Source organism: Camelus bactrianus, chromosome 25, assembly GCF_048773025.1.
Source record: "Camelus bactrianus isolate YW-2024 breed Bactrian camel chromosome 25, ASM4877302v1, whole genome shotgun sequence".
Taxonomy (NCBI): domain Eukaryota; kingdom Metazoa; phylum Chordata; class Mammalia; order Artiodactyla; family Camelidae; genus Camelus; species Camelus bactrianus.
Genome location: NC_133563.1, coordinates 23,222,787 through 23,237,149, shown reverse-complemented (window position 1 = coordinate 23,237,149; position 14,363 = coordinate 23,222,787). Strand labels below are relative to the sequence as shown.

At 35.9% G+C, this 14,363-nt stretch overlaps 1 protein-coding gene across 3 annotated transcripts in view; it reads right to left on the bottom strand.

The window, feature by feature from the left end:
- The window catches only part of COL14A1 (collagen type XIV alpha 1 chain), a 184,362-nt gene that overhangs the window by 132,023 nt on the left and 37,976 nt on the right, over positions 1–14,363 (bottom strand). For all 3 annotated transcript variants that reach the window (XM_074352994.1, XM_074352992.1, XM_074352993.1), the window contains exons 6-11: positions 9,623–9,778; positions 8,523–8,642; positions 6,846–7,010; positions 4,250–4,411; positions 2,056–2,207; positions 943–1,072 (exon numbers count right to left, since the gene is read on the bottom strand). In XM_074352994.1, coding sequence (XP_074209095.1) covers positions 943–1,072; positions 2,056–2,207; positions 4,250–4,411; positions 6,846–7,010; positions 8,523–8,642; positions 9,623–9,778 — 885 coding nt within the window. The remainder of the gene's footprint in view (positions 1–942; positions 1,073–2,055; positions 2,208–4,249; positions 4,412–6,845; positions 7,011–8,522; positions 8,643–9,622; positions 9,779–14,363) is intronic.

Sequence of the window (14,363 nt, the reverse complement as noted above, 5' to 3'; positions counted from 1 at the left end):
CTTAAACAATGGTGATAAAATCTATGAAACTTTGTTTTTAAATATACTTCCAGGATCTGCTTGCTTTTCCAACCACAATGCCATGTTCAGGACTTTGCTTACACGTGCAGCCTCGGTCACACTCATACTGGACTGCCTGTAGCACTTCATCAGGCTAGTTCATTTGCATATCCTTGGTTTGCATTTTCTGCCTTGCTAGACTAAAACTTCCTTAAGGGCAGAGATTGTCACTAAAATGTTTCTGCAAAGCAGGAGTATTGACCCTTGCCTTACAAATTGCTTTCAGGGATAAACCCAATGTGTTGGACATGAAGCCTGATTATCATAATACCTGGCACTTTCTTCTTGTTGTTTACATCACTTCTGTTCTATCAGAGGCAATGTGTTTAGACCAACTTTGCATAGTGCCTCGCGTGTAACGGGAACTCAGTTAATGTCCAAAATAACTAAATGAGTGAGTGATCAAGTTTCTTAAGATTATCTTCTCCCAGGATTCTCTGAATGTGTGTGTGTGTGTGTGTGTGTGTGTGTGTGCGTGTGATCATGATCTTGCTGAGATAAGGGATTACTAGTGTTCAGAAGCTTGTTTCAATTATAATGATGCTCATAATGAAAATAGATGTAACATACTTTCCTGATACTCTACTGGGCAGGAGAGCTATGGAGGTCCTTCTCTATTTCTACTGACAAATTCAAGCCCAGTGCTTAGTATATAATAGGCATAAGCTAAATATTTATTTATCAGATGAATAAATGCATTTTGCATCCTTCATCACTAAGGCTTCTCTCTCCTAAACATACCACAGTTTTATAATAGCCCTTCCAATATGTAGCACCGGCCAACAACAGATACAGCAGGAACCAGTGCTGCATACAGAGTGACAACTAAGTCCCCTGCACAGTGCTATGCAGAGTCAGAAGTGGGTAGAATTCAATACACACGTGTGGTTTCGGTTCCCCGCAGGCCTTCACTAGCAGTGTGAGCGTATATTGCAAAGACTGCTATCTGATATTCAGTTAAAGACATCAGGTTCTTCAACACCGTGGAGGACACGCTTCCATCCACCACCACCTGTTTAAAGAACGAATCGAGGAATGAGAGGACGGAGTAGCTCACCTACAGAAATGAAGTCAAAAAGCAAAACTATCTCTAGCAAGAATCTTTCATTAAGTATTTTCCTATTTGCACCACATCTTCTTTTCCACGGTGGCAGTCAATTGTCCCTGAATCCTCACATGAAGTGACCTTCTATGGAATATGTCCAAAAGTCCCTTATTCATTCACATCTAATGGGAACTGTGTCATTCTTAGGCTAACTGTCATCCTCATCACATCTACTTAGTACCAGCTGGCATGTGATATTTTTCCATGGGGCTCTGGGAGGAATTTAAAAGGTTTATTAGTCATGAAAAATACAGAACTATTGGAAGCACTCTGATTTTTTTTTAAGCAAATGATTTAAAACTCCCATGATCTACTTCACTAACTTGATCTGGCAATAGGTGTCCTCTACTGGGATGGTCAACCCATGAGAAAGGCCAGCCACAGACGACTTATTATGGCTTCTCCATTGCGCTAATCTCCACAAATGTCTGAGAAATCCCAAACCCCAGAAGACCATGTAAACACATTATTTGGAACACACAGACTTCCTTAAGGCAGAAAGTTCAGACCCTCTCCCAAAGTAGACAGAAAGCATGAGTAGCAAAAGAGGGTTCTGGCCAGATAATTAACTACTGATTCCTTTGGCTTTAGAACTCCTTAATGTTTAAAATTACACCAAAAAAATGAAGTCACAGTAAGTTGTGCAGAAAAAGACACATGACCAGTTCTGAAGATTATTCGATGGAGGTGAGAGAAGATGTAAATAATGTAAACACCATAACCTGCCAAGATGGAAGGACAACATGGACACAGGGGAATGACGTCAGTCAAGTCATTTTAAATGCTTGTGACAGAATCATCTCCTTGTATATACATTTCTCTCGTCCTCACTACTGTAGAAGACTTGAGAGAATGAAAACAGTGGTTTGAAAGTATTGCCTCCTTATTACCTCTTCTGGTTTTCCACCCCTGGCAGGATAATACACGACTCTGTATTTTTCCACTTTTCCTGGGGCATGAGTCCAATTAACCATAAAGCTTCTGGCAGTGACTTCAGAAGTAATCAACTCTGTAGGTGGCCCAACGGTGGCAAGGGCTGAGGCTAAATTAAAGAAACACATAAAATGAAACTCTGTCCCAAAGTTATTTCTTATGAACCTAGGAAGCTCTATTAGTCAGCAATGACTGTTGATTATTTTTTTGTTAATTTTAATTGAAGTCTAGTTGATTTACAGTGTTTCAGGTGTACAGCAGTGAGCAGAGTGATTCAGTTATACATGTATCTATCTGTTCTTTTTCAGATTTTTTTCCATTGTAGGTTATTACAAGATATTGAATATAGTTCCCTGTGGCAGAGAGTAGGTGCAGAATTCTGGGAATGACTATTGATTTTATGCTGCCTCTAAGATGTTCAGCTCTAGATAAGTTGATTCAGTAATTCATTACTGGCATACTTTGGAGATATTGCACATTGAGTTCCAGACCACTGCAGTAAAGCGAGTCACAAATTTTCTGGTTTTCCAGTGCATATAAAAGTTATGTTCACATTACGCTGTAGTCTATTAAGTGTGCTCTAGCATTATGTCTTAAAAATGTACATATCTTATTTAAAAAGTGTTGCTTTTGGGAAAATGGCACCAACAGACTTGCTCAACACAGGGTTGCCACAAACCTTCCATTTGTAAAAAAAAATACAGTACCTGCCAAGTGCAATAAAGCAAAGCAAAGTAACACAGTCTGCCTGAGCTACATTTGTTCATGGAAACATTTTAGTGTCTTTCAGGTACCAATCACTGTGCTAGGTTCTTAGGACACAAATAAGACATAGTCCTTGACTCTAAGGAACTTTCTTAAAGACATTGCTGTAAGATAGTAAAAAACAAAGCAAAAACACAACATTAATGAATTCGTGTGTATCTAAAGGTACTCTTTGGCGCTTCTTAGAAGTATCACCTCGTTTAATTCTCAGTAGTAGCTTTTATTATTCCCATTTTGTAGGTGAGAAAATCAAGTCCGAATGAAGCTAAACAACTTGCCCAAGTCTCACACTCAGTAAGTATCAGAGCTGAAACTGACACTCAAGTTTCTTGACATAAGAGCCTATGTTTTTAAGTAACAGGGGGTACAGCCTCTATCCTGAAGACTTTAGTTCAACAAATGGCCAATATTTAACAGTAAAAAAGAGAAGAAAAAGCAACTAACATGTACTGAATGCCCACTGTGAACTAGGAATTATGTAAGCACTTTGTGTGTGTAACATACATATCAAAACAGTAAGTTTACATGGACATAGTAAACTATGGTTATCAAAGGGGAAAGGGCAGGGAGGGATAAACCAGGGGTTGGGGCTTAAGAGACGCACATTACTATATATAAAATAGATAAACAACAAGGATCTACTGTGTAGCACAGGGAACTATACTCAATTTCTTATAATAACATATAATGAAAAAGAATCTGAAAAGAAAAAATATATATGTATGTATATGTGTAACTGAATCACTTCACTGTACACCTGAAACTAACATTGTAAATCCACTACACTTCAATAAAAAATAAAAATTAAAAAAAAAACAGTAAGTCTATAAAAGATTTGGGACATGTGATGTTCAAAGTCCTTGAACTTTAGGATTTTTTATCTGCTAGGGGTACTTACCCAAAGGAAGAGATTGAAGGAGTGAATGTGGCTGTAAAAAGACAACAGAAATGACCCTCCTGGTGATGGAAATGTTCCGCATCTTGACTGTATCAATGCCAATTTCCTGCCTGGGATGTTGTACTGCAGCCTTGTAATATGTTACCATTGAGGGAAAGGGGTAAAGATAGACACAATCTCTTTCTGCATAATTTCTCACAGCTTTATGTGAATGTGAAATTATCTCAAAATCCAACATTTAATTAAAAAAATATTATGGTCTAAATGCAATACCATGGAGAAAATTACCTAGTAGTTTAAAGTACCCCTCCCTCACCCCTACAGAACTTGCCCTCTTCTACTCTGATGATCCACCTCTTAGGAGAAAAAAGGACTCTATTTAGAAAGTCAACATGAAACATGATATGAATTTTCATAATCCATGATAGACGTTCGTGCAAGGTGATACCCACATGAGCAGAACGTCTGCTCCCTGTCGTTCATTTTACCTTTGATCTCTTTGTCCTGTTCTTCCACCCTGGAGCAGACAGTCCTTGTCAGGCTCTCCACAACTGTGTGCATCAGGTCAAATTCGGCAACGTTGTACACGTGCATGCTGTCCGGTTCGGAGGCAATCTCCTGCAGTTCATTCTCATCTGCGTTTTTCACCCCTGGCATTGAGGACCACAGGAGGGGTTATAACAGTCATGCCCCATTTGAAAACACAACTGTGGCGAGCCTTACATGTAACCATCAGTCGCCACCGTAATCAAAGCATCTGTACTTTAAAGAGGCATACCTCGAGTCAGATTGCTTTTTAAAAAGGTACTTTCAAAAAAACTTTTAAATGATTACATTTTAATCTTATTCAGTACATCTTAGCAGAAAGATGTATTGATGAAACTACCATCTGCCTTTCATAAATACTGCAGAAGCAATAGTAATTAAACCAGAATTCTACACTATCAAAACTTCATCTTTAAATTCCTAAAACATTAGTTTACTTAAATTGAGACAGAAAATCTTTGGCTCTCGTGAAATATTCCAGCCTGTCTTAGCCATGGGTGCTAACAATTAGGGTGTGCTTACTATGCCCCAAGCACATCAGTGTCTTCTGTATATGAACACATTTAATCCTCACAATTAACCCTATGAGTTTGGCATTCTTGTTTCTCCCGTTTTACAGATGAGTACACTGAAGCACAGAGAGGTTAATTAACTAGCTCGAGGAAGCACAACCGGTAGGTGTGCATCTGGGGTTCCACCCAGGCAGTCCAGATCCAAAGTCATATGCTCTTGATCACCATCTCAAGCTGCCTCTCAGAAGACTGCACATTAATATGAGCAAATATTTACAAGTGAAATTAGAAATAGAAAAAAAGGAGGCACAGGATTGGGTTTCACAGGTGTAAAGGCAGATTTCTCTTCCCCAGGATTCAGCAAACAAGGAGCATTTCTTTAAAAATCCCTGTCACTGCGATTAACTAAGGATGTTAAAAAGAGGTACGACAGAAGCCAGGAAGAGAGATTACTTGGGGCAACATTAATTACTTCTGAGATGCCTGGCTGTGCCGTTTAATTGATCTGCCAACCTCAACAGACTGAATAACAAAGCATCGGTTGTTTCTGAACTGATTGCTTTAGGGGGTTATAAGATAATAAATACTACTGATTTCCAGGTAATTCCCAGAGAAAAAGTCCAAATCACATCCGAATGAGTTCACCTAAACTTATCCATTCATTATTAACAAGACCACAGCATGGAGAGTAAACACATTAATTAATCCCCTATTCGTTTAAGTCTTCTGCAGGGATTTTCTTTGTTGAACAAAAGGATAGCAAAACAAACAATAAAAATTAAATCAATCTCTCTGATGTTTCTTGCCTGAAGGTTTTCTACTGTAGCTTCTAAAATGTACAGTTGCTGGGAAAGGGTACAGCTCAGTGGTGGAGTGAGTGCTTAGCATGCACGAGGTCCTGGGTTCAATCCCCAGTACCCCCGTTAAACAATAACTAAATTAAAAAATAAACCTAATTACCTCCCCCCCAAATAAATAAACAAACAAACAAACAAATAAAATGCACAGTTGGATCTATGTCCACAATAACAAAATAACAGTACATGCTGAAGCCATAAGCTTAATGTCAATAATACTTTTTATGGCATTTAGTTAAAACCAACAAGTTTGGATTCATTTAAAAATTCTAGAGAAGCTAGCTCTAAATCTCTCTCTCTCTCTCTCTTTCTCTCTCACCTTTCCAAACAAAACAGTTTAACTTGCAAAGAGCATGGAAAAGTGAGGAAATGGTCATCATGACTTGGAAGGAATTTGTTTTGTAAGGATTTTGCCTTGTTCATCTCTAGGCTCCACCACCTACCACAGTGCAAGCCACCCAGCAAATAAGCAAATACTATTCGAATAAAACATTCCACAAAGCACATTTTGAGTAACAAATCCAGGAACAAGTCAGAGGATTTGTTTGTTTGTGTTCTTTGTCAGCCTCTACTAAACGGAAGGCCTTTCTACTGCCAAAAAAAGAAAAAAAATTAAACAACTTAATCAAGAGCAAAGTTATATCAACTAAATATTTTGCAGTTTTTCTGTGTATATGCCATATATATCCTTTTCACAAAACTAATACCTTACAAAGGGTTAATTTCAAAGAAATAATCCTGCATATCTACCACCCTGTACTTTCTTTAAATAGATAAAGGACCTTAATTCCTTGAAAATGGTCACTTAGTTTCTCCCTATACTATCAGAGGAGAGACAGCTATAAAATGACACCAAAGAGAAAAGTCTCGACTAACTAAATGGTAAGGAATATGTGCCTAACCTTCACCCTTCACCCCTTTCACAACATTTTGTGTATGGCATCTCTCCTAGAGATCTGCACACTGCAGGATCCAGGACCGGTACCATCCCTTCTGTTTTAAATGTAAGGAAGTTGGACTCAGATCACATGACTGGCTACTGCCAGGGCCAAGACTCGAAAGTGTTCAGGTCTCCTGGCTTTCAGTGACGTGCACTTCGCGCTGTGTGTAGTGTTAAGTGGTCGTGTGTCTGTGCCCACTGTTGAAACAGGACCGTAATGAACACATACCTATAGCAAACAGTTCCACACCAGATTCACGAAGGTTTCTGGATGGTGGAATAATATCATCTTGGGACTTTCCATCTGTGATTAAAATGCCAATTTTGGACACTCCAGTCCTTGCTCCTGCTTCTGGTTTAAAGCTATTTTCAAAAATGTAGTTCAAAGCAAGACCTGGAAGAAAACAAGAAAAAATAAATACAAACCAACCATCTCTAATAAAAAGCCTTCCATTTCTGCAAAATGTAACCACAAGATGAGTAACTTACTAGAGTTAAAAGAGTTTTATTAGATGCAAACTTCCATCTTCATTTTTACAGTGAATTTTTCTTTGACAGATCTGATGAAAAACTAAAATCCACCAGAAGAGAAATAATAAAAAATACTTGAACACTGCATCATTTCAGAAACTAACATTTATAATGAACGTTGAATTCATGGTCAACAGATGTTGACAGATCTGTGTACAAGAAAATCTAAACCTTTAAAATTTAGGGTGAAACAAGAATATCCATACAGAAGCAACTGTTCCAAATCTTATCACTATACTTTCATTCTGTTCATGATTATCTAAAGAACCACCAAGCTCTTTCTCGGTTTTATAAGGGTAGACGGGACAGATATAAAATGATAACTGAACCCCTGGCCTTTTGAATGTGACACTTTTCACCTCCCAAAAATAGGAAATGCCAAATATTGTTATAGGATTTGTGTTAAATAAATTTTTGTTGTATTAACAAAAAAACCTGTTAGATTATGCCTCAAATTGGCAAAGCTGTTTATCAGGATTTCAGTGGTTTACTTAAAATTCAATGAGAGCATCTCTTGTTTACACTGAGGATCTACATTGTGTGCTTGTAGAAGGAAATAGCATGGGTTAAAACCTGTGATAAACGCTTGTGGTTGGGCCATGGATAATTATAATCTAAATATTCTTATAGTCGTTCCTTGGTATCTGTGGTGGGATTGGTTATAGGACCTTCTGTGGATACCAAAATCCACAGATGCTCATTTATTTGAAATGGCATAGTATTTGCATATAATCCATGCACATCTTTCTGTATACTTTAAATCATCTCTAGATTACTTATGACAGCCAATAGAATGTAAATGCTGTGTAAATAATTGCCAGCATGCAACAAATTCAAGTTCTGTTTTTTGGAAATTCCTGGAATATTTTTCCAAATATTTTTGATCCCTGGTTGGTTGAATCTGTGAATGTGAAGGGCGACTGTACTCATTTATCAAAAATACTGGTGAGCTAAAGCTCCATAAATATTTTCATGATCACTACTGATGGCAGGATAAGGACAAAGGAAATACCTTCTTTGAAAACAGAAATTTGTTTTTATTTAATTAACAGGGTGACTGGAGAAGAAAACTGGTGAAAAAAGGAAGGAAGATGAACTGACAAAGGTTAAGACAGCCACGAAAGGCTGTCAGCATCCGTTTTCTTCTAGCTCAAGCAAGCCCTTCCTGGGATGTCACACTCATACAGCAAAAGAAACAAGATGCCTGAGTTTTAACTCTTAATGCTGAGTTTGAGAAAAAGAGCCATCTAAGAACTTTAGATGCTAGTTTGGTTAAAAAAATACCATGCTAAGTCTTACACAGTGGCAAAAGAAAGCAATAAAACTATTCTTCAGCAAGATACGTTGCTGAAAATGTGGACTAAACAAAACATACCTGTTAGTGTATTTCCTCCCTTGTATGGTAGATTTCGGATGGCTTCGATCACCTCATCTTTTGTTTTAAAGGCATTCAGGTGCCATTCTATTCTTGGATCACCGCTATACTGTGCAAGACCTGGAAAAGAAAGATGAGAAAGCCCATCCAGAAATGACGGGTTACTCAGAGATCTAGTGGACCATTTGAGAAACTAGAATGATGAAGGGCCTAATCTTTGCAACGTTTTTTTCCACTGCCTCACTGTGTATTTTCCAAATGAATTGTTGACATCAATTTAAGGAATTAATTTCAACATACCTGGGGGCTGGGGAAATGGACATATTTTCTAGTCATCTAAAAGTGAGCACCCAAGAAGATACTGAGCATTTTTTAAGTCCAGTCGTGTTTATAGATAAAAGATCTAAATTTATTGAATTTTTAAAATTGGGGTACATTGGTTTATAAAATTATACAAGCTTCATGTGTACAACACTGTATCTTGACTTCTGTATACCCTATAGTAGGTTCACCACCAAAAGTGGATGAAATTAAACTTTTGGTGTTTGTTTTTATTTCCAAAGGAATGAGTTTCCTTAATGGCTATTTAGAAGTGAAACAACAAGTTTTCATACAACAAGGTAGATAACGTTGCTCAAAGATTTACAACTTTTTTGTTTTTGCTTTTTATCTCAGCTAGAATTAAATTGGTAAAGATTATCTTGCACTATTGAAACTATTTCCAATTTCCATTGAGTTAATCATTCCACTGGATTCAGTCACGTCTTTTAAATAAAAAGAAAACTTTTACCTGATAAATTCTTCAATCAAGGGAACTTCAACAGTTTTATTATTATTACTATTATTATTATTATTAGGTCAAGAAGATTTTGACTTTCCAGAAAATTGGAAGGTGTTCAATGGTTAATTGAAGGCAAATGCTATAGCAAAACTTTATAGGAATAAATATTTATTGATTTAAATTTGCCCTTTGGGGACCATCACTATAGTTGAACCTGTAATTCTGAAAACGATTTTGTAAAGAATCTTTGAAATTTCTTAAGAAACTTCCTACTGGTTTTACATTGACAGCCAACTGCTGTTAATAATAGAAGATGTACCAATTCGTGTCTTCTCTGAGCCCACATTGAATGCTGTAACCAGGTTTTCCAAAAAAGACCGAACCAGTCTGAAGTTGAATCTTCCAATACTCCACGAGCCATCAACCAGGATTACAATATCAGCAATTGCTGGAGTTTGACAGAAGAATTTCACTTCTGCAAAGTACAGACCAAAAAAGCATCCGTGTTACTGTTAGAACTTTTAAAAGGGTGGGTCTGTTTTAATATCTTTCAGATAATTTGGTGCTAAGAATACAATAAAGTTCCTATTAAAGCAACCATATTTTTATAACCCTTCTTTTAAATGCATTTTTACTAGGGAAAAAACAACGTGGTTAACAGCTGGCAGCTGAGCCAAAGTTCTGGAAATAGTTAGCAAAACACTGGCAGGTTCACACCATCCTGGCAACGCAAGCCTTCCACATATTTCAGAAAGTAATGTCTGTGCAAAATCATCCAGCCTTGGGTTTTAGCCTGTAGATTCTTTCCAGGAAAGGTCTTAGCAACACCAGTGTGGGAGTCAGCAGAGATGGGAAGATGGCCAGGAAGCAGAGAGGCGGCTCTCCTATTCTGATAAGTCTATGCTGGAGGAAGTGATAAGAGAAGAGAAATACAGGCTTCCTGAATTCAAGGAAAAGTCAGGGCCATGCATTTAATCTAAGTAAGGTACATAGACCTTTGCTAAAATAGGAAGGGTTTGTGGAAGAAGAAAATTGGAAAAGAGCCCAAGAATTTCCCTCAATTCAAATTCTTTTACATATTGTGTCTATGTGACAGTAGGATTTTACCCTCCAAAATCATTTAAGTAATTGATTAAAAAAATTTTTTTTGTTTAGTTGAAGTAGAGTCAGTTTACAATGTCTTATCAATTTCTTGTGTATTTTTAAATCAAGTTTCATAATAAGGATCTACAAAAGGATGCCCAGTGGCTGGAGGGGAACTACCCTAAACTTTACCTTCAGTGGAAGTCCCAGCCCAACAGTCATTGTGGGCAAGATGCAAAAGGCAAACAGCTGTCTTTGCAGCAAAGGGGGAGGCTATCTGATATAGGGTAGGTCTGTGCTGGATGAGGTAAAAACCACCACTTACATTCATACAGAGCCAAAATACTAGAATATTCTTAATGTGATTAAGAACCATGTCAACTTCTTGAAATTGCCCAGCAAACCCCTACTTTACTTTCTAATATTAAAATGACAATAGAACAGTCTTCAAAATATAATTTATGTAATGAAAACCAAAATAAAGAAGTGTTCATAAATAAATTGAATACATTTTTTCCTGGGGGGGGGGAATAGTTGAACTACTCTAGTCGGAGTAGGCAGTTTAATATGTCTCTGCACCTACAGGCCACACTTAACTAAAAGGATCTTGTTTTTGTTTTTTGTTTTTCCTCAGACATAAATGTGTGGAATACCTAGATCCTTTTACCAGATGGGAGAAAAATGTATTTACCAAGGAAATACTCCGATACTCATTATGGAAGCTAAATACTGCAGCTCAATCCAAAGTTTATATATTACATTTTTGGGCACCAAATCTCCTTTCTTTAATAGCCAAATACTTAACCACTAACTTAGGTGTCAGCCCTCTGTACCACACTGAAACATTCCAAAACAGAATACTGTAAGAAGTCATGGGATAAAAATTAGTTTGTGTTTTGGAAATAATCAGCGAAAATTAAAGTCTTAAGATAACCTCCAGGAATCTATTTCTCTCAGTTTTTATGGGGAAACTTACCTGAAACAGAAAGTTTTTTTTTTTTCCCCAAAACTATTGGGGATATTATTTCAGTTTTTAATTCAAAAAAATTTTTTAATTGTTTGGGTACATTGTAGATAGGGTCTTAGAAAGGGAACAGTTTCTCTCTGCTTATTTAGAATAGGACTATGAAAACTGGTATTTTCCATTTTAAAATTGTTTCCAATAAAAATGTTGTGTTAATTTAGCTCATTCAAGTCATTGTGACTTGGAGATATAAATTCTAAATAGCCCCAAATTAAGATATAAAATTAATTGACTAGAAATTAGATTGATAAACTTAGTAATAAAAATTTTAAGTTATTCATAAAAAAATACCTTAAAGAAAATAAAAAGATAAGTTACAACTGGGAAAAGACATGTGCAATATAAAAAACTGAAAAAGAATCAACATCAAGATTATATTAAAAAGGAATATATAAAAACATATATAAAAAGGATACTTTAGAAATAGAAAATATATACATATGGTTAATAAATGAATGAAGAGACTATTTAACTACATGATGATAACAATAATAAAAAAAATCAAGAATCACAATGAGATACAATTTGTGCTCATTCAATTGGAAAAAATTAATAGATACCATTTATAATTACTCCAAAGATGATGAAATATTTAGGTATATACTTAAAACATGTGCAAGAACTGGTGCTGAAAATTACACTAGTGATAGAACAAGTCAAAGAGGACATAAATCAATGGATAGGTTTACCATATTCATGGACAGGAAGACTGAACATAGTAGAGATGTCAATTATCCCTAAATTGATCTATAGGTTTAATGCAATTCCTATCAAAATGCCAGAAAGGTTGTTTTTTTAAAGACATAGACAAGCTTATTCTAAAATTTATATGGGAAGGCTTAAACTCTAGAATAGTTAAAACAATCATGACAAAGAAGAATAACATGGAAGGAATCATTTTACTAGCTATTAAGCGTATGTACTACACATAAGTAGTGGGTATTTCAGAGGGATAGATATATACATTAATGAAAAAGTATAGAAAAGCAAAAATAGATCCATACAAATATGCTCAACTATATGATTTTAAACAAATGTTCAAAAGTACCTCAGTAAATTGGTGCTGGAGCAATTGGACATCCATGCAAAAAAAAAAAAAAAGAAAAAGAAAAAGAAAAAGAAAGAAAGAAAGGAAGGAAGAAAGAAAGAGAGAAAGAAAGAAAAAGAAACTTGACCTAAACCCCATATTTTATACCAAAACTAAGTTGATGATCAACTTATACATAAAAAGTAAAGCTTTTAGGAAAAAAAAATAGGAGAAAATCTTTGGAATGAAGGGTTGGAATAAGAGTTCTCAGAGTTGGCACCAAAAGTACAAACACATAAGAAGAAAATTTGATAAATTGGATTCATCAAAATAAAATCTTTTTGCTCTGTGAAAGCTCATATGAAGAAGATGAAAAGAGAAGCTACAGACAGGGAAAAAATATTTGCAAACCACACGCTCAGCAACAGATTAGTATCTAGACTCCATAAAGAACACTCAAAATGCACTGGTAAATAAAAACAAACAATCCAATCAGAAAATGAGTAAAACCTGAATAGATATTTCATCAAAGATACACAGATGACAAATAAGCACATGAAAAGATGTTCAACATCATTTGCCATCAGGAAAATGCAAATTAAAATCACAGTGAGATTTCACTGTCCACACCTATCAAAATGGCTAAAATAAAAGTGATAACAAATGCTGACAAGTAGAAATGATATCACTCACACATTGCTCATGGGAATATAAAACGATATAACTACTCTGAAAACAGGTTGGCAGCTTCCTTAAAAGTATATATAAAATTACCATACAATTCAGCTATTACACTCTTGGATATTTATTCCAGAGAACTGAAAACTTACATTCACTCAAAAAACTCTATACAAATGTTCATAGCAGTTTTATTCATAATAGCCCCAAACTGAAATTAATCCAAATGTTCTTCAACAAGTTAATGGTTAAAGAAACTGTGGTACATGTATACCATGAATACTACTACTCAGACATAAAAAGGAACTATTGATGACTTGGATGAATCCTCAGGGAATTATCCTGAGTGAAAAAAAGCTAATCCCAAAAGGTTACCTATGTGAGGGTTCCATTTAAGAAACACTTCCTAAATGAAAAAAATTTAGAAATTAAGGACCAATTCATGGTTGTGACAGGTTAAGGATGAAGGGTAGGAAGGAGGTGGATGTGGTTATAAAAAGGCAACATGGAGATCTTTGCGGTAGTATTCCTTTTGTTCTAATGACATTCAAATTAAAGACCTAATTACGGCTAGTATAAAAATATTTACAATGTATTTATGGAGAAAGGTACTCACCTACATAGTTAATTAAAATAGAAAAGGAAGAATTGACAGAAGCAGCCTTTTTTCTACCACGTAAACTCTTATTCATTCTTCAAAACCCAGGTTATACTTCACCAATTCTATGAAGCTCTTCCAACAGTCCTCAGATTGGACTCATTATCTGCCCCTCTTTACTGATTCTGCATCTGTAAATGGTTTATTGTACTCAGAACACTATTATAATTTGTTTCCATTTTTATCTCCCTGATTAGACTAACCTCCTTGAGAAGTAAGGGATTTGTATCTTTTTATCCCCTTAGTCTGGCTGAGGTCTTGGCACATAGTACATCAATAAATGTAAACAACATTGAACTGTCTTGTTAAGAGAAGAACTCTTTTCACATACTTCCTATCTCTAGTAGGGCACTAGAAAAATGAACAATAATGGCTCAAATGTGGTCTCTCCTCTTGCCCTGCTACATTATCACACTAGAAAGGTGGATTATGGTTATTTAGGGATCAGGGAGACTGCATCAGTTTTGCCTGTCTTCTTTGATATTTTCCCAATGCCAGAGGCAAAGCTAAATGAAAGGGGAGCATGTACTATTTTTACTCACATTATCTTAATATGCACTTAGAAAATCTCATGATGATTTTTACCACAA